The 22550-nt window shown below is 56.3% G+C and overlaps 9 protein-coding genes across 9 annotated transcripts; 5 read left to right on the top strand and 4 right to left on the bottom strand.

The window, feature by feature from the left end:
- Positions 1 to 317: 317 nt before the first annotated feature.
- J7T54_005836 (Chromosome-associated kinesin-like protein) lies at positions 318 to 5526 on the top strand (the record flags this gene model as incomplete). The annotated part of the gene is made up of 2 exons (XM_051509865.1): positions 318 to 483; positions 533 to 5526. 2 exons carry the CDS (start codon positions 318 to 320, stop codon positions 5524 to 5526), a joined length of 5160 nt encoding a protein of 1719 aa, XP_051359176.1.
- A 484-nt stretch (positions 5527 to 6010) lies between these two features.
- J7T54_005835 (uncharacterized protein) lies at positions 6011 to 6629 on the bottom strand (the record flags this gene model as incomplete). Its single annotated transcript, XM_051509864.1, has 4 exons — positions 6011 to 6179; positions 6249 to 6372; positions 6456 to 6478; positions 6538 to 6629. 4 exons carry the CDS (start codon positions 6627 to 6629, stop codon positions 6011 to 6013), a joined length of 408 nt encoding a protein of 135 aa, XP_051359175.1.
- A 1115-nt stretch (positions 6630 to 7744) lies between these two features.
- On the top strand, positions 7745 to 9001 carry J7T54_005834 (Aspartate aminotransferase; the record flags this gene model as incomplete). The annotated part of the gene is made up of 1 exon (XM_051509863.1): positions 7745 to 9001. The coding sequence occupies one exon, from the start codon at positions 7745 to 7747 to the stop codon at positions 8999 to 9001; it is 1257 nt and encodes a 418-aa protein (XP_051359174.1).
- A 257-nt stretch (positions 9002 to 9258) lies between these two features.
- Positions 9259 to 11259, bottom strand: J7T54_005833 (sugar transporter; the record flags this gene model as incomplete). Its single annotated transcript, XM_051509862.1, has 10 exons — positions 9259 to 9497; positions 9554 to 9632; positions 9694 to 9758; positions 9812 to 9926; positions 9978 to 10106; positions 10156 to 10567; positions 10626 to 10748; positions 10810 to 11028; positions 11122 to 11129; positions 11188 to 11259. 10 exons carry the CDS (start codon positions 11257 to 11259, stop codon positions 9259 to 9261), a joined length of 1461 nt encoding a protein of 486 aa, XP_051359173.1.
- Positions 11260 to 11655: 396 nt separating this feature from the next.
- Positions 11656 to 13032, top strand: J7T54_005832 (uncharacterized protein; the record flags this gene model as incomplete). Its single annotated transcript, XM_051509861.1, has 6 exons — positions 11656 to 11749; positions 11812 to 11876; positions 11930 to 12164; positions 12231 to 12243; positions 12311 to 12456; positions 12506 to 13032. The coding sequence occupies 6 exons, from the start codon at positions 11656 to 11658 to the stop codon at positions 13030 to 13032; spliced, it is 1080 nt and encodes a 359-aa protein (XP_051359172.1).
- A 1342-nt stretch (positions 13033 to 14374) lies between these two features.
- On the top strand, positions 14375 to 15792 carry J7T54_005831 (uncharacterized protein; the record flags this gene model as incomplete). The annotated part of the gene is made up of 5 exons (XM_051509860.1): positions 14375 to 14558; positions 14624 to 14643; positions 14694 to 14730; positions 14784 to 15375; positions 15432 to 15792. The coding sequence occupies 5 exons, from the start codon at positions 14375 to 14377 to the stop codon at positions 15790 to 15792; spliced, it is 1194 nt and encodes a 397-aa protein (XP_051359171.1).
- Positions 15793 to 16092: 300 nt separating this feature from the next.
- On the bottom strand, positions 16093 to 17292 carry J7T54_005830 (uncharacterized protein; the record flags this gene model as incomplete). The annotated part of the gene is made up of 1 exon (XM_051509859.1): positions 16093 to 17292. One exon carries the CDS (start codon positions 17290 to 17292, stop codon positions 16093 to 16095), a length of 1200 nt encoding a protein of 399 aa, XP_051359170.1.
- Positions 17293 to 18693: 1401 nt separating this feature from the next.
- On the top strand, positions 18694 to 18951 carry J7T54_005829 (uncharacterized protein; the record flags this gene model as incomplete). The annotated part of the gene is made up of 1 exon (XM_051509858.1): positions 18694 to 18951. One exon carries the CDS (start codon positions 18694 to 18696, stop codon positions 18949 to 18951), a length of 258 nt encoding a protein of 85 aa, XP_051359169.1.
- A 2984-nt stretch (positions 18952 to 21935) lies between these two features.
- J7T54_005828 (uncharacterized protein) lies at positions 21936 to 22493 on the bottom strand (the record flags this gene model as incomplete). The annotated part of the gene is made up of 1 exon (XM_051509856.1): positions 21936 to 22493. The coding sequence occupies one exon, from the start codon at positions 22491 to 22493 to the stop codon at positions 21936 to 21938; it is 558 nt and encodes a 185-aa protein (XP_051359168.1).
- Between the last annotated feature and the right edge of the window lie 57 nt (positions 22494 to 22550).

Genomic DNA, 22550 nt, shown 5'->3' with positions numbered 1-22550 from the left:
GAGCTGCATCGACGCTCGCTGTACGTACTAGTGCGCCTTGCTGCGTCCCGCTCTGCGCCGAGAACTCTGCGCGGTCCGCGGTCAGACGCGTGTTTATTAATTACTACGTGCTTCCCATACACCCGACATAACCTGGGGCTTTGAAACCTGCGATCCGCTTGTCTCGCATCCCCGACCTTCTGACAGCGTAAAAACAGCTATCTCGACGTCGGTTTTGCGCATCTTCATCGCGACGAATACGACCAGCGACGCCAGCCTATGCAGGCCTGTCAGTCTTGACACCCTCCCGCAGGGGCATTTGACCAACACCGACCAACATGATGGCTTCTTCACCACCAGCCTCCCCCAGCCCGGGCAACCGTCCGCCGAGCGCCATCGCGAGACCTGCAGGACGGAGCAGCAGTCGACTCAGCATGAATGGCAGCAAAATGACGGCCGGCAGCAGAGCCTCCGATGAGGACAGCCGCACAGCTGTCAAAGTCGGTGAGTATGATCGCGATGCGGCATGGTGCCGTGCGCTGACGAGAAACAGCCGTTCGAGTGCGACCGCCTCTGAAGCCCGAGGACCCCGGCTACGAACTGATACCCCAGCGCTTCCAGCGATCAATGGTGCAGACGACCTCGAGCACGAGCCTGGCCATCGATTCTCCACAAGGCCGCAAGCTGTTCGTCTTCGACCGCGTCTTCGAATCCGACGTGATGCAAGAGGGGATCTGGGAGTACCTCAGCGACTCGATAGACGCCTTCACCAAAGGTTTCAATGTCTCGGTACTGGCCTACGGTCAGTCCGGCGCCGGCAAATCATACACGATGGGTACCTCTGGGCCCGGCGAGCAGCTGGACGAGGAGATGATGGGCGTCGTGCCGCGTGCTGCCCGTGCATTGTTCGAGAAGCTCGATGTGCCTACGGGGACCGCGCCCAGCAAGGCCTCCAAACGGAGCTCGCTCTCACACCTCAAGAGCCGGGGCGCCTACGGCGCGCAAAATGCGCTTGGCGACCGCAACTGGTCTCTGAAAGCCACCTACGTGGAGATCTACAACGAGCAGCTCCGCGACCTCCTCGTCGCAGACAGTACGCCTGTTGGCGAGCGCAGCAACGTGGCTATCCGCGAGGACGTCAAGGGCAACATCATCCTGACCGGCCTGCGCCAGGTTGACATTACTAGCGTCGAGGATCTCATGGGCGCCCTCAACTTTGGCTCCTCTATCCGCCAGACTGACGCCACCGCCGTCAATGCCAAGTCCTCTCGTTCCCACGCCGTCTTTTCTCTGAATCTGATCCAGCGCAAAGACAAGTCCGCCGCCGAGAAAAGGTTCTCCGTGCCGATCGAGGCTATGTCCGGCCATGAAGCACCCGTTACTACCGACAGCAAGCTCCATTTTGTCGACCTTGCGGGAAGTGAGCGGCTGAAGAACACGGGGGCGCACGGCGATAGGGCTCGGGAGGGTATCTCGATCAATGCTGGCCTTGCATCCTTGGGCAAGGTCATTAGCCAGCTTTCGTCCCGCCAAGCTGGCTCGCACGTGTCCTACCGCGACTCCAAGCTGACACGACTACTTCAAGACTCGCTCGGCGGCAACGCGTATACTTACATGATTGCCTGCGTCACGCCAGCCGAGTTCCACCTGAGCGAGACGCTGAACACTGTTCAGTACGCGCAGCGCGCTCGGGCGATTCAGTCGAAGCCTCGCATCCAGGAGGTGGACGAGGGCGACAAGCAGGCTGTCATTGACCGCCTCAAGGCCGAGGTGTCCTTCCTGCGCGAACAGATCCGCAACAGCGCTGGTCGCGCCGAGGCCAGCCCACGTCGTCTCCAGGCCGGCGCCAGCGACAAGATTGATCGTCAGAGCGAGCGTGAGGCCGAGCTACAGAACCAGCTGCTCGACACCCAGGAGAATTACACGGCCTTGAGCCAACGTCACGCAAAGCTCATTGCCGAGCTCGCGAGGGCACGCGAACATGAGTCGTATGGCGAGCTCCACGAAGCGGATGGGACGCACGACAGCGCCGATGACCGCATCAACCGCTCCAACTCTTTCGCCCAGGCTGTCGAGCAGGTCGTGATGGAGTATGAGAAGACCATTCAATCGCTCGAGCAGTCCCTCTCTAGCACTCGTGGCACGCTGTCCAGCACCGAGGCCAACCTTCTTGAGAAGGAGACCAAGTGCGCCTACGTGGACACCATCAACGTGCAGCTGCAGGCACGCTTGCAGAAGCTCCAGGACCGCGAAACTAACACAGAGAGCTACCTTCACGACCTCGAAGCCAAGCTTGATGGCCACACGAGCGGTGAGGAGAAGAACGCAACTATTGTCATGGAGCTGCGCAAGGAGCTGGCTCGCGTTCGTGAGAACGAGGCCTCGTGCGAAGACTACATCTCGACCTTGGAGGAGCGTCTCGCTGAGGCTGACCAGGACTCTGAGCTCATGCAGCGGGAGATTGACCGTCTGGAGCAGGTAGTCGAGCGTCAGCGCAGCCTGGGCAAGCTCGACAATCTGCTGCAGGAACTTGATGAAGTGCCCGAGTCGAAGCAACCCGAGCCCGGCAGTCAGCCGGCGCCCAACGGTCATCGCAAGCGCAGCAGCACCGCTGGCCACTCCCGCGCACAATCGCACGTCAGCCGCCACAGTCATATGGAAGATCCGATCCCGGAGGACGACGAGGATGTTGCGCTAGGAGAGCCCAAGATTGCGACCGTCAAGGAGGAGGCCGAGGATGCGGCTGTCGAGACGCAGCCCACGGAAGATACGCCGGCACAGAACAGGTATGTGCAAGACAAGCTGGAGAATGTCACGCAAGAGCTGCTGGACCTCCGCGTCGACCACGAGACCACCGTCAACCAATACGATATGCTGCACTCCAAGTACGAGGAGGCCATGGCCAAGCTTGCCGAGCTTCAAGACGCCATGGACGAGGCCCGTCACAGCAAGCAGCGTGCTCGCGATTCCATTATCTCGCAAGTTGGTCCAAGCCAAGCCGCTTCGGTTGCGTCGGAGGCGGGCGAAGGCGATGCGAAGACTGGAGTGCGTTCCTCTGCATCTCGGTCGCTGTCGTCAGAATTGTCGTCAGCCATTGACTCGCCGGCTACTGCGGGTACATCGAACGGGGACCCCGTCTCGGACGACGACGCGGCCACAGCCAAGCCCACATCGTCGACTGACGACGTGACATTGCACCGTTCTCCGTCCTCGTATGGGGCGAACCGGCAGCTGGAGGGCGAAGTCCAAAGGCTGAAGGTCCTGGCCGAGGAGAGCGAGCAAGCGGAGAGGGAGCTGCTCGAGCGATACGCCCAGCTCGAGAGCAAGCACACCGAGGCCCTTGACATGGTCGAAGAACTGCAGAAAGAGGTGCAGCGAGCCAGGGCCAGCGAGACAAGCTCACCGCGGTCGCCGAACCCCATCATCCGACGCAAGTCCAGCCAAAACCTCCTCATCGACCGCGCCCACCGCGCGTTCTCGTCTTTGCGGAACATCGCCAACGACAACCTCGCCGGCAAGCCCGAGACGATGCAGAACTTTGAGATCAATATCACGGCGGCCATGCACGAGCTGCACCAGCGCAGTGAGCGCATCCAGGAGCTAGAGGCCGACGTTGCCTCCACGAAGAAGGAGATGGAGACCAAGATGACCATCATCTCTGGCCTCACACGAGAGCGGAGCAGTCTCAAGGCCAGCCCGATGGACATGTCCATGGTGGCCAACATGCGTGACCAGCTGGAGCAGAGGGAGGCGCAGATGAACTCGATGCGGGACGCGCACGCATCGCGTGAGAAGGAGCTCACAGCTGAACTGGAGACTCTACGGAGAGCCATGGCCGACCCTGAGATAGCCGAGACGCCATCCTCGAACGATGAGACGATCGCCAGGCTCGAGGCCGAGTTGGCAGCTTGGGCAGGCAAGCACCAGGCTGCGCTTGATACCATGCAGACCCGGGAGTCTCAGCTGCGGGACACAGTACAGAAACTGGAGACCCAGCTCGGAGACGCGCAGTCCCACGAAGTTGTGTCACATGCGCTCGCTGCCGGTGACGTGGAAGCCAACGAGGCCGCACAGAAGCATGAGAACCTCATCCAGTTCCTCCGCAACGAGATTGACGAGTACAAGGCCATTATCAACAGCAACGCAACCAAGGTTGCAGAGCTCGAGAGGGCGCACGCAGACACCAAGGCGGAGCTCGAAGAGGCCGTACAGGCCCGCGGCGCCCCGGCGGAGGGCGGCTCCCTTCACGAGGAGCTTCTCGCTAAGCTGGAAGAGCAGCTCGCCTCGCATGAGGAGGCCGCCAAGACGCACCACAAAGCCATGGAGGCCCTCAAGTCGAGCCACACGCAGGAGCTCGCCGAGCTAAAGAGCCGCGAGCAGAAGGGGTACGAGGAGCAGGTGGCGGTGCTGCTCAGCGAGCAAGCCGAGTCTGGGCAGAGGCTCGAGGCTGAGCTGTCGTCGGCGCGCGAGGAGCTGATGGCCATTGCGACGCAGGTGGCCACCGTGCTTGGGCTCGAGGCTAGCACGGAGAAGCTCGGGGAGCGCATCGAGGCGTTGGCTGCGGACCGCAAGGCGCTGCAAGAGGCGACCAAGAAGACGGGCGAGATGGAGTCTCACGTCGCGGAGCTGTCAGCCATCAACGAGACCATCATGAAGGATCTGGAGGCGGCCAAGGCGGCGCTGGTGGACGTGGTGCCCGATAACGCATCGTCGGTCGTGGCCCAGGTGACGGCGGTCAAGAGCAAGCTCACAGATCTCGAGGGCCGCAACAAGAAGAACAGCCGCCTGGTCGAGGAGCTGGAGGAGCAGCTGCAGAACAACTACGACGAGGCGCAGATGACCAACAACCGCCTCAGCACGCTGCAGAGCGAGCGCAACTCGCAGATTGAGGAGCAGTCGGCGGCGCGGGTGCGCATGCAGGCCGAGCTGGACACGGTGCGTGAGGAGTACGCGACGCTGCAGGCCAAGTACGAGGAGGTGATGACGAATGCGGACGCGAAGCGGTCGAGCTCCAACTCGGTGGTCCGCAAGAGCGCGTCGCACGCGTCGCTGCCGTCACCGCCGCCGGCGATCCCACTTCCGCCTCTGCCCAACGGCGCGCAATCACCGCCGCCGACGGCCAACGGGCTCCCGCCGAGCTCGCCGACGTCGTCGCTGCGGCCGGCGAGCAAGGACCAGTTCAACATCTCGCAGATCACGGAGGACCAGGAGGCGCGGATCCGGACGATCGAGAAGCACCTGTACGCGGAGCGGCAGCTGACGCAGACGCTGGAGGAGGCGCTGACGGACCTGGAGAAGCAGACCAACAAGGTCAAGGCGGACTGCGACGCGTGGAAGAAGAAGGCGGGCACGCTGGAGACAGAGGTCAAGGAGCTCCGGGAGCGGGTGACGCCCGAGACGCAGCAGGACAACCGCTGGAGCGTGCAGGCGGTAGAGGAGGAGCGCAAGAAGCGGCAGGCAGCCGAGGCGGCGCGCAAGCAGCTCGAGGACCGCATGAACGCCATCAACAAGGGCAAGAAGAAGAAGGGCAGCCTGAACTGCTTCTAGTCGGGGCTGCGCCTGAACTGCCTCGCACGACGACTCCGACGACGTCGCCTGGTCACGTTTCTTTCCTTGCTTTCTTTTCTTCTCGTCTCGCTCTCCTTGTTTCCTCTTCTTTTCCTCGGCCGGAGTTGGTGGTCGTTTGTTTGACCTTGCCTCGCACACGCTGCAACCACACAAACATTGTCCCATGAGAGATGTATGCTGCGCTTCCTTTCCTTCTTCCAACGTTCTTCGAACAGCCCCACCCCTTTCCTCTTGGTTTTTTATTTGTATTTTTGTTGCTGTTCTATCTTTGGCATTGTGCGCATCTTTGCACTTTCGGATGGAGGAGCGACCACAGAAGGGCAGGGAGATGGCGAATGAATTTCACGACTGATATCCTGCGCCCTGCATAATTGTGTTGGGTGGCTTTGGGGTAGACTGACTTAGTAGCCTGTGTTTTGAGTGTACATATGCCCGCGGGGCTAATTTAGAAGAGATCTTTTAATTACCCTTCTGCTCCTTCTTGTGATGATGTCTCCTCGGACGGCAGGGTCTCGGGGAACCATCCATGGGTGTCAAAGTCGACGCTGAGTTCCCCCATGGCGTTTTCTGTGACCGTGACGCCCTCTGCACGCAGGGTCTCTGCCTGGTTGCGTGCACCGGATGGGGCCGACCTGGCTGTTATTAGCTGGCTTTGTCGGTGGGTTTGTGGCTAGAAAAGAGGAGCGTCTCTACGTGCGTACCTTGGTGAGATAAGGCCCTTTGCGTTGATGACACGCTGCCATGGGACGTTGCCATTGTGGTGGCGCATGGATGGGTCGGCGGGCAGATGTTTGAGGCAGACGCCTACCTGTCTCGGACGCTGGGCTGCATGTGTGGTGTCTCGTGAGCATGCATGCATACTGAGTAGGTTCATCTCGCCCAAGACTGGACGGACAGATGGCACTCACGATAGCCACAGAGCGCGGCGATGCTGTGAGCGTCAGAGGCATGCGTGCGTGCGTTCGTGCGAGAGACTGCGTCAATACGTACTGTCCATATGTGGTGACCCGGCCAACGGGGATCTCCTGGATCGCCGAGTACACGCCAAAATAGAAGGCGTCGGCCTCGTCAGACCTCACCATGGTGATTGCAGTTTGGGCAATGGGGGCATATAATGATGGCGAGGTCTCGTGTTGAGCATAGGGCGAGGTGGTGACGCACTAACCAGACATGTGCATGTCGTCTCTGGTGCAGATATGCACCTAACGCGGTGCTCGTATAGGGCACGTCTGAGGGCAGCATTGGCATGAGAATAATATTCTAGTGCCTTGCATTGAACTCTGTGATCGAAACGATCCAATTTTGCTTCTATTCTATTCATGAGTCTTTCTTTGCACTTGACGTTGCTGTCGCTGTGGGAGGGCGAATGGCAGCCCTCTTGATGTGGCACAAGATGGCTTCAGGGTGCGCTGGTCTGGTCTGGCCAATGGTGATGGAATCATGCTTGGAGATATTATGGGTGAGACGTTGATACAATTTGATTGGCTACGCAGCCAGTGTTTTTCTTGCCCCTGATTGCGATCCATTCAGGGGCAATATGGCCTCCTTGTCTTGGAGGTGGGTACCTCTTGCTTACCCTACAGAAGGTGCGACTACGTCATTGTCTCGGCAGGCCCAATTGACCGGATCTCCCCTCTCACTCTCCCTTCAACCACGTTTGACAGCTTCATGTTGGCAGCTCGCCTTGTTCCTAGTCCTAGGCTCTATCTCAGCTGGCTCATCAACGGCTTGCCGCTCTGCTAGTGAACCCGACTACCTTCACAGAGGCCAGGAAGGGCACGTCTGTGCGCACATGGACACCCGAGGCCACGATGCTGCGATGACCTTGGCAACCCCGACGACGTTCAGCCAACAGCCTACATTGGCCATGGTTCACGAGCGGCCGTCCTGTGGTGGTCAAAAGCCTCACAGGAATCGAGCTGTCAACCCCTGTCCTGGCCCTGGATCCCGATCTCGCGTCCCCACACGGGCACGTGTCGCGGCTCAATTTTTCTCGATTCCTAAAATTCCGCACCATCGAGCCATCAATTGCCTTGGATAGCCGAGCCTAGTCCGTGGCGCTTCTCTCACTCTACTTGTTCTTTACGTACCTACTCACGCAGTCCCAGGGCTTCTTATAGACAACTGCAGCGTCATCTGCTCCTGTTTGTCGCTCAGCTACTCATCTCACCTTAAACCACCCAACCCGACAATCAACATGGGTTCCATTCCGGCAACACGCTCTCGCTTCGAGGCCGTCGACCACAAGCCTCTAGGCGGCCCCTTCAAGATCGAGGCGGCGTATCGCGGCGACACCAGCGAGGATAAGGTCAACCTGGGCATTGGCGCGTACCGTGACGATGCAGGCCAGCCATGGCTGCTCCCGTCCGTGGCCGAGGCCAAGAAGCGCATGGACTTGCCCTCGTGCACCCACGAGTACTCGCCGCTGCACGGCCTAGACGCCTTCATCGAGCCCGCGCGCCGGCTCGTCTTTGGCGCGGAGCTGGACCCCGAGATCGCCCCCTTTGTCGCGTCCATGCAGACCGTGTCGGGCACCGGCGCCAACAGCATCATCGCAAAGTTCCTCGCCCGCTGGATCCAGCCCCAGCAGATCTGGCTGCCCGCCCAGACCTGGGACAACCACCCGCACATCTGGCGCCAGAACGCTCCGGCCATCCAGGTCCGCGACTACCCCTACTACGACCAGAAGACGTGCAGCCTCGACTTTGCCGGCCTCATGGCCACCCTCGAGCGCGACGCCAAGGAGGGCGACGCCATCCTCCTCCACGCCTGCGCCCACAACCCCACGGGCATCGACCCGACCGAGAACCAGTGGAAGGACATTGCCCTGCTGTGCGAAAAGAAGCGCATGTTTGTCGTCTTTGACTCGGCCTACCAGGGCTTCGCCTCCGGGAACCTCGACAAGGACGCCTGGTCCATCCGCCACTTTGCCACCCACCCCGACCTCGAGTTCGCCGTCTGCCAGTCCTTCTCCAAGAACCTCGGCCTCTACGGCGAGCGTGTGGGCGCCCTCCACATTGTCACCTCGAGAAACGCCACCCCAAGCGTCGCCCTCGCCATCCGCTCCCAGCTCGTCGAGATCCACCGCGGCGAGGTCTCCATCGCCCCGGCCTTTGGCGCCCGCGTCGCGACCACCGTCCTCACCAGCGAGGAGATCTTTAGCCAGTGGCTCGAGGACCTGGTCCTCATGAGCGGCCGCATCAAGGCCATGCGGCAGGCCCTCTATGACGAGCTCGTCGCCCTCGGCACCCCGGGCTCCTGGAAGCACGTCGTCGAGCAGACGGGCATGTTCTCCTACACGGGTCTGTCCACGGACCAGGTCACCGTCATGCAGGAAAAGTTTCACATCTACATGCTGCCCACCGGTCGCATCTCCATCTGCGGCCTGCGCGATGCGAATGTGAAATATGTCGCGCGGGCCATTGACAACGTCGTGCGCGAGGGCAAGGCGTGAGCGGCTTCACATAGACTAATAAAATAGAAACGTATTATGAGACCACGAATTTTTTGAGAGATTATAATATCGCACCACAAGGCATAATGTAATCTACCTCCATGTTCGACCTACGGATAAAAGGGGAGCGTGGAACACTTCTGTACTCTTGAATCCCCTCCATACCATAGTCCAAACCGCCCTCCCTGAGGGCCCTTGCGGCCATCACTCTCCGACGCGGGCGCGCTCACCACTTCGGGACCGGGCTGCTTGCTGTCCTAGCCGAGAATCTTCTGGTCCAGCTCCGTCTTCTCCTCGTCCCTGAGGTTGGTCAGCTGCACGGCCACCTCGTCGCCAAACTGCTGGCCAATTTCCTCCAGCGTCAGGCGCGCCGTCTCGGGCCAGAAGAAGTAGATGACGGGGATGAAGACGACGCTCCAGCAGATGATCACCAGGAAGAACCTCCAGCCGACCGCGTCAAAGGCAATGGGCGCCGTCTGCAGCAAGATGATGGTTGCTGAGGGATTAGCGCGGTCCGCTCAAGGCTGGCGTCCCGGTGCGCCCTCGACTTACATGCGTACTGGCCAAATAGAGAGAATCCGATGCCGATGGACCTGATCCCGGTGGGGAAGATCTCGCTGGTATAGAGGTACTGCGTGGCTTCAGCGGATGTATATCTGCCCCGTTGCTACGGAGTCAGAAGGAAAACATACCATGGTCGTGTTGCAGAACGTGCCCTGGAACGCCAGGTACAAGAACATGAACAGCACACCGACGGCTAGACAGACACAGATCAGCTACTCGTCTACACGCCGCACGCGTGAATCTCACCGTTGCCAGCTTTGTTGTCGGTGCCTCCGAACCGCGCAATCATGGCTGACATGACGGACGTGGTCACGACAATGCCGCAGAAGCCAATGATGTACATGAGATGGCGCGAATTGACCTAGCTCTGTCAGCACTGATCAACAAGCGGGATCACAGTCCTCCGTCTCACTTTGTCGTGAAGCCAAGCGCCCAGGGGGTTGTAGATGACACCTGCTGTCGTGAGCCACAGAGCGGAGAAAAGCAGTGGCATGTACCCCGTCTGACCGAGGCCGGTGTAGAGCAGGACTGCATAGTTGTTCTACCATGTCAGTCTCTACTCACTGCATGCACAAAGCGCCCGGTCGTACGAGCGGGCCACCAAACTCGGCACCCCACTGCGTAAGGAACCCAATGATCATCCTCTTGCGGTAGCTAGATTTCTGGACAACAGCCTTCCATGGACTGCCATAGACGGCCAGCTTGTCGGCATCGAGTCGCAGCTGTTCTTGGATCTGGTACAGCTCCTCATTGGCAAACAGGTCCTCGGGGTCGTCGGGCGATTGGCGCGGCCTCTGCAGCACCACCCACGCCTCCTCCTTGAGGCCCTGCGAGACCAGCCATCGGGCCGAGCGGGGGACCTTGGGGCTACCGGCGAGGAGGATCAGGGGCGGCACGCACTGGATCGCGAGGGGCAGACGCCATCCCAGCTCGAGGTTGCTCGCGAAGAAGATGCTGAATCCAGTCCACGAGCTCAGCATGTAGCCAAAGACGAGAAAGATGCTGAAAGAGGTGTCAATTTGGCGTCTTGTCAAGTGAATCAAGTCTCGGTAACACTCACGCGTGATGGCCGACGAGCCAGCCTCGGAAGCGAGGAGAGGACATCTCGGACAGATACATGGGCACGACGCAGGACATGGCCCCGACGCACATGCCCATGATGAAGCGTCCGGCCTGGAACATGCTGCGCCCGTACAACGAGGTCAGCGTGGCATGGGGAAGAATACGTACGGACTGCTGCTCACTCGAGATTCTGCGCGGTACTCTGCAGTGCGCCGCCCAGCACGCCCAGGACACAGGCGATCTGGATGGAGCGCACGCGGCCAAAGTAGTCAGACGCCCACATGACAATCAGGGACGCGACGGCGCCCCCTGCGGAGAAGAGGCCATTGGCCGTCGCAATGGCTGGTGTCGTGATGCTCGCGTACCCGTCCTCGCCTGCCGCGGGGAGGTTGAAGTACTGGCTGGCCAATGGTTGAGCCGATGATGCTCGCGCCGTACCTGAGCAGGTGTATTCGAATCAGCGGCGATACGTGAGGCGTGCGGGGAGTACAAACCCATATGTCTGCGAGTGTCAGCGGGAGCGTCTTCAGACAGCGTGCAGTTACATGGGGTAGACTTACCGTGCCGCCAAGGGCCACAAATGCAATCACGAGACGATTGTAGAGATTGATCTTCTGGTCGTGATGCTCCATGATGGGCGATGAAGTGCAGTAGGCAGATCGGAGATGGACTCGGACTGACAACCAAACAAAGAAGAGCAAGTTGAAAGGGAAAGGTGAGCGGAAACGCGAGGAGAAAGAACAGAGGCTCGGATGTAAACTTTCTTCCTCTGCCGCTGTACGTACTATCCCGAGGGAGAGGTGTCGTGCATGGTCGTCGGCCTTCGTCCACGAACCCACAAGGTGAGGTCCAAGGCTCTAGGGAGGACAGACGAACCCGGTCACCCGGCCGTTGCAACCTAATTTGCCTGTTTTCAATGTCCATGGAAGGGAAAACGTCTCGAAAATCGTGCTGATCCATGTAACCCGATGCTTGGACCCCGTTGCGCGCATGCAATGTAACCGCAAGAAAGTGAGGTGTCAGTGGTCATGTCCGACGCGCAGCATGTGCAGGGATATCGCATCAGGGGCCGCTATCCGTACCAGTCTGTGCTTACTTGGCTTGTGCATAAACCAGAGCAGCGTACGCATAGAATTCGTGTGCTCGAACAGACAGACTGACTGAGTGACTGACACTGCCACTAGAATCCGCCATGGCTGATCTGTCGATGATGGAAAAGAGCTGGGAGGAGCTCCCCAACCCCAAGAGAGTCCGTATACATCTGTGTGAGCGACTCTATCCCGTCGACTAAGCAGACATCAGGTATGGATTGGCGAGCCAGGCTCGCGCGAGGAGGGTCTGGGACGACTGGTTCTCCTCACCAAGGAAAGAGTGCTGGCCGCGGCCAAGGATGAGATTCAGCAGGGCATCCGTGTCAACCTGGGTTGGGACCTGAACAAGCTGGAGTTCGCCTGCTTCAACCGTCAGCCGTGCAAGCTGGAGATGGTCCCGCTGCTAGATGGCGTTGCTTTTGACGACATTTACACACTCAACCCTCGTAAGACAGGCTACGTGCGGGATGCAATTGACTATAAGACGAAGCATGCCTAATCTAGAGACGCAGAGCAATCGTCGCAGTGCGTACATGAGATCTGAGCTTCGTGAGTAGACAGATAGCCTTGCAACTAACAATGTGTTTCACAGATGGGACGGGTTGAGACACTTCTCCCAGCCACTCGAGGAGGGCCCTTCCGAGAGAGTCTTTTACGGCGGCTGCACCAAGGAAGAAATCCTCGATCCCGCGTGTGACAGGATTGGCATCCAGCACTGGGCACAGGAGGGAATCACTGGTATGTGAATCCAGCGCCGAACCGGCGGCCAAAACTGAAGCATGAACAGGCCGTGGCGTCCTCATCGACTACGTCTCCTACGCTGAGAGGAAGAGCATCGAATACTCGACCTTTTCTCTGCACACAATCAAGCTGTCTGAAATTCTGGACATTGCCCGCGAATGCAACATCGAGTTCCGACGCGGCGACATGCTCTTTGTCCGGATCGGCGTCACCAAGGAGTGGGAGCAGCGCATGACCCGGGAGGCGAAACAAACCTACGCCGCGAGCACCAGCCCCCAGCACGCCGGTGTTGAGGGCACCCTGGACATGCTCCAGTGGCTCTGGGACACGGGCTTCGCGGCCGTCGCCGGCGACGCCATCAGCTTCGAGGTCTACCCGCCCCAGGCCGGCGGGGTCTTTCTGCACGAGTACATGCTGGCAGGCTGGGGAATGCCCATTGGCGAGTTGTTTGACCTCGAGAGGCTGGCGCAGATCTGTCAGGAGCTCGGCCGCTGGTCCTTTTTTGTTTCATCTTCGCCGTTTAATATGCTGGGTGGTATCTCGTCTCCACCAAACGCTCAGGCTGTATTCTAGGTTTTTGTATAGGCAATGCAATCTGCTTCTAGGCAAGACTTCACTGCTCGACGAGACCATGACTGGGCTGTGGCTTGGATCCATCTCACTAGTAGTTGCATGTCGATGATGACTTATAACTGGCCTCAGGATACGAAGTACGTAAGTACCTAAAAAGACTCGAGTAAAATCAGACCAGGGTGATAATCCAATATGATATGGGGAGGCCCTCAGGCCCTCGGGCACACAGGCGTGTCGCTTCATGGTGACCAACGCCTATAACCAAAGCGATTCTGTTGAAGATTGCTTCTCACGTAATTATCAGATGCGTGCCGGTCGTCGACTGAGGATCGCTACCGCTTTTGTCCCCACCGATCAACCGACCAACATCCATACAGCGACGGAAGGATTGTGAGATGTGACCGCGGAAGCCGGACGGGCCTCCGTCCCCCACTCCGCGAGCGGCTGCCGATCGTTTCCCGCCCACACCTCGCGCGTCCTCTCGTCTCCTCGAGTGGTCCGAGAGCCTGACAGGCCGGCAGTTAAGATTTCGCGCCATGGGTGTCCCCGTTGGCGTACCCGCTGCCGAACCTTCCGTCGTCGGTCATCAAGGCCAAGCCACGCGCCAGAAAAGCCCACATGATCTCCGTCGAGAACATTGATAGGGAGTCGTTGTGAGTCAAATATTGAGACGCAGAGGCTTTTGTGGTCATTGAGTCTTGTGCAAGTCGTCCATTTCACAGCTGCTCTCCTTGGACGACGACCTTGGGTCAAACCCATCACGGTTATGCAGGCCCAACTTTAACTACAACTTGTCAGAAATGGCCAGGTATGCACTATTAACAGGGTCAGCACGGACCTTGCCAACTGCTACTTGAGTAACATCGTTTCACCCCGAGACCCATCACAGCCGGAGCGAAAGATGCGAATGTCAAGTTGACACCCCAGGGGCGTCATTGGACAGCGCACGGTACTTATATCGCCGTCCCTTTAAGAAGTTCTGTCATATCTCGTCGGCCCTCGCTGTCACTCTCCTGGCGTGGACTCTATAGACTAAGAAGTAAGCGGTGACGGTGCCATTGGGCACTGCCCCTGAAGTCTTCAATGGTGTCTCGGCCATCACTGTCTTGAAGATTTGTGCCGTCGATCTATCGCCCCTTTGGACCAACACTGTCATGCGTTGTTTTATCGGTTGTCGTGTCATAAGACATGTGTTTAGTGCCGTGTGGTTTGTGCCCCTCGTCTCCGGGAAGACGAGTCTTTCAAAGAAACTGCGAGAGGTGTTGTTTAGTCTTTTTTTGCCTGCAGTCCATAGCGTCCTTTCAAGAGACCTCCATCAGACTAGACCTTCACACCCACAGCCATGGCGCTCGAGCCTGGCCTCGAACCCCCCTCGGGGCAGGTGTCAAACTTTGACAACCCCGACCGCCACATGTTCTACTACTGCATCGCCGCCAATGTCACGGGCGTCGCTGTCACGACGGTCTTCATGGGGCTCCGCCTGTGGGCGCGGCGTCGGTTGAGCATGAGGCTGCAGGCAGACGATGGTAAGTTCTCGATTTGGTCAAAGGATGCACTTCCGCGACGAGTGGCCGTCGTTGACACGTCGCAGTGGCCTGCATCGTTGGCTACGTGAGTACAGGCCAGCCCTGGAAGTGACGGCGTAAACACTGACAATGCAGATTGGCTTTGTGATCTACTGCGGGATATGCCTACTCAGTATGCTGGAAAAAGCTATACGATCGTCTCGCCAACACAGCTAACGACCGCAGTGCTGAGATTCGGCGGCGGAATTCACCAGTGGGATGTCGTGGCGTCGGCTGTGCCTTCGTATAACCAGGCAAGGGTGCCCAGAACAGATATGGTCCGAGTGACACTGGCTGACCAGAGCCAGGCAGTATACGCGACCATGGTCAACTACGGCCCAACGGTGCTCGCGACAAAAGCCGCCATCCTCCTCTTTCTCAACCGCATCTTTGCGCCCTACAAGGGCTACGTCGCGCTCATCTACAGCTTTCTCGGGATCATGGCCGTCTACTACACCGTCATGTTCTTCCTCAAAATCTTCATCTGTCGGCCGATCCCCGTGTTTTGGGGCGAGGGCGAGGGCGAGTGCTTCAACCAGCGCGTGCTGATCTTGGTGGACAATGTGATCAGCCTGATGAGCGACATTGTTGTCTTCCTGCTGCCCTGTCCCCTCGCCAAGCAGCTGCAGGTCGGTCTGATGGCCAAGGTCAAGATTGCCGTCGTGTTTGGCGTGGGTGGTATCGCATGCATCTTCAGCCTGATCCGGCTGATCTTCATTATCAACCGCGGCAACAGCCCTGACCAGACCTATGTGTTCATGGAGATCAACCTCACGGGGTGCGTGTTTTCTTCAGCTCCTTTCAGGGGCGATGCCATGTTGCTGACGATGCTAGTGTCGCCGAGGTGGGCATAGGACTCGTCTGCGCCACGCTGCCCCTGATGCCAGCGCTGTGGAAGTCCATCCGTCACGAGGAAAAGGTTGGGTACTGGTCGCAGGCCAACTCCAATTTTGAGATGTTCGACTCGCACAAGAGGTCACGCAACGCCACGCGCGACCAGACGGCGGTCACGTACAACGACCCGATCGACAGCGACGAGCATACATTGATACCGGGCAAGGGCTGTGTGACGACGCAGATCCAGGGGGGAGGCGAGGGCCCGGGGAAGGAGAGCGCAGGGTCAGACGCCACGGATACTCAGGGCAAGCCTCGAATCATGCTGACCACCGAGGTGAGGCAGACGCATGAGGGCTGATGGGTGATTCTCGGGGAGTGGCACGTAGCTTGCGTTTAGAAAGAGTTTCTGTAGGTCGTTTATGCCCGATAGTCCCGGCGCGGCTAAAGAGAGCAGAGCTGAGCTGCGGGACGCTAACAGATGTGCTGAGATGTCGCATCAGCGGGTATTTCCGGGTACTAGTCAGTCTCGATGCTGGGCTTGTGCATAAATCAGATAGTTATAGTTTCTTATTAATTCATCATCTAATTATAATCATGAGCAATATCTATTCATTTTGATTTCGAAGATAGTTTTCTATCGTTTAGGTATCTCGTTTAATTAAAGAAAATCCTCCACGTACTCCTGATAAAGCTTCATGAACTTATCAATATCGAATTTCTCTTTTTCGAAAGAACTTTCTTCTAGTATCTGCTTCGCTGTCGTCGAGTATGTATTCTTAAACAAACGAAAGAGTTGTGGTCTGTGTCGAGGATTCGGAATGAAGCAGCCATTATCACCAGTGACCATCGCGCTCCTGAAAGCCTGGTACACCTCTTCAGCAGGCTTTGACATGTCCACCTCATCGCATTGACCATAGTCGATCAGGAAGAGTCCAATCTTGCGCTGCTGAAATCGTTGTTGGCGACCCGGGACAGTGGCAAGGGAGGAGCCAAGGACGAGCTCAACATCGTCGCCGTTGACATGAGCAGCCCAGTGGAGTATGGCGTAAGCACTTCCTAAGGCCTGGGTAATTGTTTCAAAATCAGTTTCGCATCGCTCCAGATCCTCAAAGCCAATTATAAAGTTTCGCAGAGAGAAGTTGGCTTCTGTGTATACCTTGCGAGGTATGCCGAGGTAAGGGCGCACAAGACAGTCCTTGTTGGAGACGACGTTCAAGGCCCACTTGATGATTTGCCCCTTCTCGCTATCTGAGACACCTCTGGGAAACGGGTAGAATTCTTCTATGAGTGCCCGTCGAATGATCTTGGGTAAAGGGAGGACACGTTCCATTATCACTATATCGGACTGAACCCGGCAGTCAAGAGGGAGCTTGGGTAGAAGGGTTGGCCAAGCGTTGTTGTCTTGAGCGGCAATGAATTTCTGTGCGGCAGGGACAACCACATCGCAATGGATGGACGAGTGATTTCGATACTTTTCGAAGGCATCCCACACCAACTGGTGGAGGTGGAATTCGTTCTTCAAGTTGCAGGCCATCAACGAGTTCTGGATCTTCTCCTTCTTGAAGACCATAGGCTTTCCGACTTGCTCGAAGATGGTGCCTTGGAGGCCTGCGCCAATTTCGCGGATGATGTGAAGCTGCGGGTTGCTTGCAGTAGCTTCGAATAGTTCGGCGAAGGATGAAGTCGTGGAGACGACGGATCGAACAGAAAGCGAACGTCTGAGAATCTCAACGCCATGGGAATTTTGGTGCTCAGATGCTTCAATAAAACGGAAGCTTAAAAGAGCGGCTTCGATTGTTGATGGGGTCAGCGAAGCGGCTGACTCGTCGGTCTGATTGAGGTCACGTCGGGATGCCATGTTGTTGATGGAGTGAGGTAAGAGGAGAGTTCCTGGAGAGAAGCGGGGGGTCTTATATAGCAGAATCTCAGTTATTCTGATCAAAGTGATTGCATAAGAGTGTGACACCCTGTGCATTTGAGTTTTGGCGTGATGATCAAGCGCCTGTGAAGACTGGGTAAGGATAAACAAAGTTAACGCAAAACGCCTTTCCTACTTGAGGCTTGGCGATAGATACGCAGTCAATCTACTGCATTTCAGTTTTGACTTCCGGTCTAAGTTTAAGTTAAGACTGGCGCTACGGCTAAAAAGTTTCTTTATGTCCAGAGTGCAAGGAAACAAAAGCAAGCGGGGAGGCTCCTAAAACGTAACAGATAATAGAGCTAAGGGAGCCCACTCAGCCTTTTGACTTGACGTGTTGTATTCTATATGATGAACTCTAGATTGATCCAGATGGATTGGATGAATCAGCTGAATGCTGCTGTAACGAAGCAGTCTCGTGGTTAGGTTGAGATGAGGCCTTGGAATGAGACAGACCACCAGCCCTCGGAATATATCGTAGCCCTCAGAGAAAAAGATCAAAGAGGCTCGTCTGATTATAAGAAGAAGGAGTCCTATCCAATTTCGCCGACCATGGGCTCGGGCGATGTAGCGCTGGAGCATGCCCTGGTCGTTCTATGGATGAGTATTGCCCCGAAGCTTCAAAAGTGTAAAGCCAAGAGGGTGAAGATAAGTTATCCTAACATCGTCATGGAATCCTTGCACTTATGTGTGATGCCACTTTGCAGCTGACCTTCTTATCTATAGTTCCTGGACATTGATATCTAGTATGCTGTGAGGTATCGAGCATCGAAAAACATAATCTTTCGTCTTCTATTGAATCCTCTTCCGCATCGTAGATGAGGTAGTGAATGACAAGTCCAAGAATAAGAACGAGCTATTGGTGGCCTCGTGACAGGACGACAGGTTAATATATACCCTGACTATACAGTGTCTACTACCGTAGGATGTTATACATCCGCAGCGTTTGTTATTCTGCAGTCTTCACGGCACCTTCGCCTGCTGGACGTACTTGCCGTGCTTGAGAATGAGCGGCACAGAAATACTGGGCTCCCGTCCTGGGTGCCCCAATAGGATTCCGAGTTAGGACCGGAAACGGACCCTGGCCAAAGGCTACCATCGCTACTCCAATCTGCGAAGAGTGTCGGCCAAGGAGATCGAAAAGAACTCATGTATAATGCAAGTCTCCGTCGGCAAGTTACTCATTTGGACCTGATCAAGCCAGATACGCTGGTATTGAACAGCTTGGTGGTGGATAGAATTGTCGATCTGGGCGACGCATTACAGTTTCCAGTGTCGTTTCACAGCCAACTCGGAGGTTATCTATTTAATTTGAACACTCGCGCATCTTGGACCTTGGCGATGGATGAGCTCAGTGACGCCTTGGCCTCGTGGAAAGGACTGGGCATCCACCGTGTGTACTGCACCGGCATCAGGCACTTTGACGCCTTTCTGTCCGCTACCCATGGCCCCGGCAGGGACATGACACAGGCATCACGGCATCTTGAAAATGTCATCCGTCTCACCGACGCATCGAGCGGTGGCTTTTCGAAGATGGCCGGTGCTGCCCTGGGCGCAGTGTCCACGACCTCGAAGCACACACTCCAAGGGCTTCTCTAGCTTCGAATGGCCGAATGGGGGTTCAAAGCGGGACCTTCTCTACCCCATTGCTGAGACAAACGTCTTACAAGAGCGCCAATATGCTTTCTTGGGTTGCTGCCGTCTTCAGCAGCGGCGGAAGATTCCATTGCCCTCCTCCCGGGAGCAAACACGCCGATGGTGATACGGGCGTCTGGGAGTAAGTGGATTCTGGTGGGTAACTGCTATGTCCATGGTATAGTGCATGGTGAAGCGTAGGATGAGAGTCGAGTAGAGCGTTTGAAACCCATTTTAGACGATGTGGCTAGCTGAACCTAGTGAACAAGAAGGCCGACCACAATGTCAGCGCATTCAGTGGCACGCGAGAGCAAGGTTTTAGAGAAGAAAGCCAAGTCATCGATTGACTACTTAAAAGAACGCGTCCCAGTTTAAATGAGCGCCAAGACAGACATGGCCTCTTGCATTTTCCTTCCTTGCCAACTCTCAACTGTTTGGATTTCGGAGATGGCGAATCAAGGGAATTGGAAGCCTTCGGGAACACAGTAAGGACTGCCACTTGGCGGATAGAACTGGCACACCGTATCAGGGGGGCAAGTACCGGCAAACTAATGTCACGATCAGAGTCAGACAGTTGTATAACAAGAGAGATGGGGAGACATACAACCCAGCGGCCTGAGGTGTTGCAGACCTGCCACCCATTGCTATCCTTGGTGCACGCGTACGTGGCAGGCTTGCACTGCGGCTGAGCGGCGGCGAGAGCTGCCAGGGAAGCGATAGTAAGGGCAAAGAGCTGCATCTTGGTGATTATGATTGAATTGAGAGATCTGAATCAGAGGGTAGAGAACTTTGGGTTTGTTCGATTGCTTGATATGCTTGCTTGTCTCCGTGCGTAGTGATGGAGAACTTGTGCCATGGGCCGATGGGATACCACAGCTTCCTTTAAATGTTTCGCATACCAAGGAAACCAAGAATGGATACAGATGTTGATTCGAGCTCCCCGTACGAGGGAAGTCCTTGTGATCGATCATGCGTGCGTGCCCAGAGGGCGCCGCCATTCTTCGTATCGTAGAGCGGCGTGGTAGACATCATACTATTATTAGGAACTATTGGGATCACAATGTCTCAGCCTCTCGGGCTCGTGAGCAGAGATCATACGGTTTACCGCGAGAACTCGGCTCCTCGGCCCCTCACCCAACATGCAGGCTGATGTGGTGGCTGATCGCAGCTCAGCCGATACAACTTCCGAATGTCACTGCACTTTAGGACCGCCCTATGGTCGATTTCGACCCCAATATGTATTTAGTCGCTTGTCGAGGAGCCCCGCAATTTACTACCCCCTCAGAATGCCTAGCTGAACTCTGAAAATCCCCAACGTCGATGGCGCCAGCCTCAACCTTTGATTCGTGGGGAGTCTTGGAGGCCTGCATTGTGAATACGAGCTGTGGCGGCGTGGTGTAGCCATAAAATTCCATACCGAGACATGCAGCCATAAGAAATGAAGGGCACTTGTGTCTTTTCTATAGGCTCGAGGGAACGGCAGGGAGATATGATCCTCTGTTTATAGCAACCGTAGGGGGGCTTGTAGCAAGGAAAGAAAGATCGTCGGTACCGGGAGCGTCACGGCGAAGATATCAGCTGTACTCCGTAAGTGAACTAGCTACAATAGGGAGCTTCATAAAGATCGGCAGCTTCAAATTACACGAGGTCTACAGAAGAGCTGCATAACCTCCATAATTGTAGCGTTTGCAGTGGCACAGACCCGGTGCATATATATTAGCATAAGCCCCTCTTCTCTTTTTAGACTAGATCGTACAGTAAAATATGATCCTAAGCTATCCCACCATCTAGGTATCTCCACTAAATCGTGTATTTTTAGGGCACCCTCTACGCTATCATATGCGTGTAAATGTGTTTACACCCGTGATGCGCTCATAGGTCTCCTCTTCATTGAGTGTCGTGTCTTCTTTAGTATCCTGTACCTACCACCTACTCTTACACAAAGGCTAACTAAGCTGGGCAATCGCTTCACATCGTTCCGCCTAATCAGCCCGGACCACCAGAAACCGATTAACTGCGCATGTCGCCGTCTAAGCCTCAACATATGCAATGTCTACGGGTGGAGCAAAAGTTATCAGGACAATCTAAAAAAAACATACAACAGCCGGTATTCGCTGGTCGTCACCGACCCAACTACTAATCAGCCCCTCAGGACTCTTGGCTGTCAGGATGCTGGCAGCTTGAAGTGGAAGAACAGGCATCCAGAACAGACGCCCATGATCTCCGTTTTTGGAGGTTGTCATCCACGTAGCGATGATCCACCGTACCGTTATGTCACATGACCGTCAACAAAACGGGCGTATTCTTGAGCGTCGATCAATTGTTAGAGGGTGCAAGAAAATTGCTAGTCCCCACCGCACCTGAAGCGCGTGGGGTGTGGAAGGGGTGACTCTTATCCCTACTCCTCGTTAATTTAAGATAGGCGCCAGCTGCTGCAGGTAACGATAGCTCCCCCATTGATTCTAATGAAAGCTTGAGATGAGAGCTGACTGCCATCGCCGCACCTGTTCCAGAATCCATGCTTGCCTTCACATCTTGGGAGAGAACGCAATATTTAACGTAGATCCACTAAGTAAGAATTGGATGAAATGGGCCGCGAGTGCACTAAATGCGTCCCGATGTCTGCTGAAACATACGAATGGGAGCAATACCGAGCGTGACGCGCAGCAGGCGTCTACGGGTAACTCAATGTACACTGGAAGACTTAGAACGGAACGTTATAGCAGTGATAGTCCATACGACAAAGAACTAGACTCGGAAACTAGTGATATTCCACATAAATTACTTATCAAAACAGGCCAAGTACGGCGACTAATGCGTACCTTTACTCCTGCATAAACGCCTCATTGGTGGTCACACAACTAGGGGCCTGATGAGCAGCTACATGGTGCACATACAGTATTGAAGGTGCATACTCTGAGGAGTTTTCCCAAGATAAAACTAGGTCCCTAACTTCCGTGGGACCTCCCTTTGCCAAAACTCATAGCCTGCGCGAGCTCCCTGAAAAATCGATGGCGTAGCTTTGGCTCTTCTGAATTGCGGTCCTGCGCGACCGCCGAAGACGGAACCGATCTTCCATAGGACCGCATTTGCTGTAACGACTCCCGTGTGGAGGCCAGGTACATAGTGCTCTGAGTCGTGTGCGGGTGATCTTCACCAAGAATATGCCGGCGAAGGTCTAGAGCAGTGTTATGAAGTACTTCAGCCTCGTCATATCGGCCCTGCGCATGGTACGTCGCCGCGAGGGACGCCATGCTGCTGATCGTGTCGGGGTGCTTCTCCCCAACCACCTCCCGTCGGAGATCTAGTACTTTGACCGAAATTTCTTCATCTTCGTCGTATCGACCCTGCGCATGGTACGTCACCGCGAGTTCCGCCATGCTCCTGATCGTATCGGGGTGCTTCTCCCCAACCACCTCCCGTCGGAGATTTAGTGCTCGCTTCTTCAGCGTCTCAGCCGCGTCGTATCGGCCCTGCGTATGGTATGTCGCCGCGAGGGACGCCATGCTGCTGATCGTGTCGGGGTGCTTCTCCCCAACCACCTCCCGTCGGAGATCTAGTAC

The sequence above is a fragment of the Emericellopsis cladophorae genome, assembly GCF_022114955.1.
Source record: "Emericellopsis cladophorae strain MUM 19.33 chromosome Unknown NODE_73_length_82208_cov_116_845256, whole genome shotgun sequence".
Taxonomy (NCBI): domain Eukaryota; kingdom Fungi; phylum Ascomycota; class Sordariomycetes; order Hypocreales; family Bionectriaceae; genus Emericellopsis; species Emericellopsis cladophorae.
The sequence above is the reverse complement of the archived record's forward strand: the minus strand, read 5'-3'. Positions and strand labels throughout refer to the sequence as shown.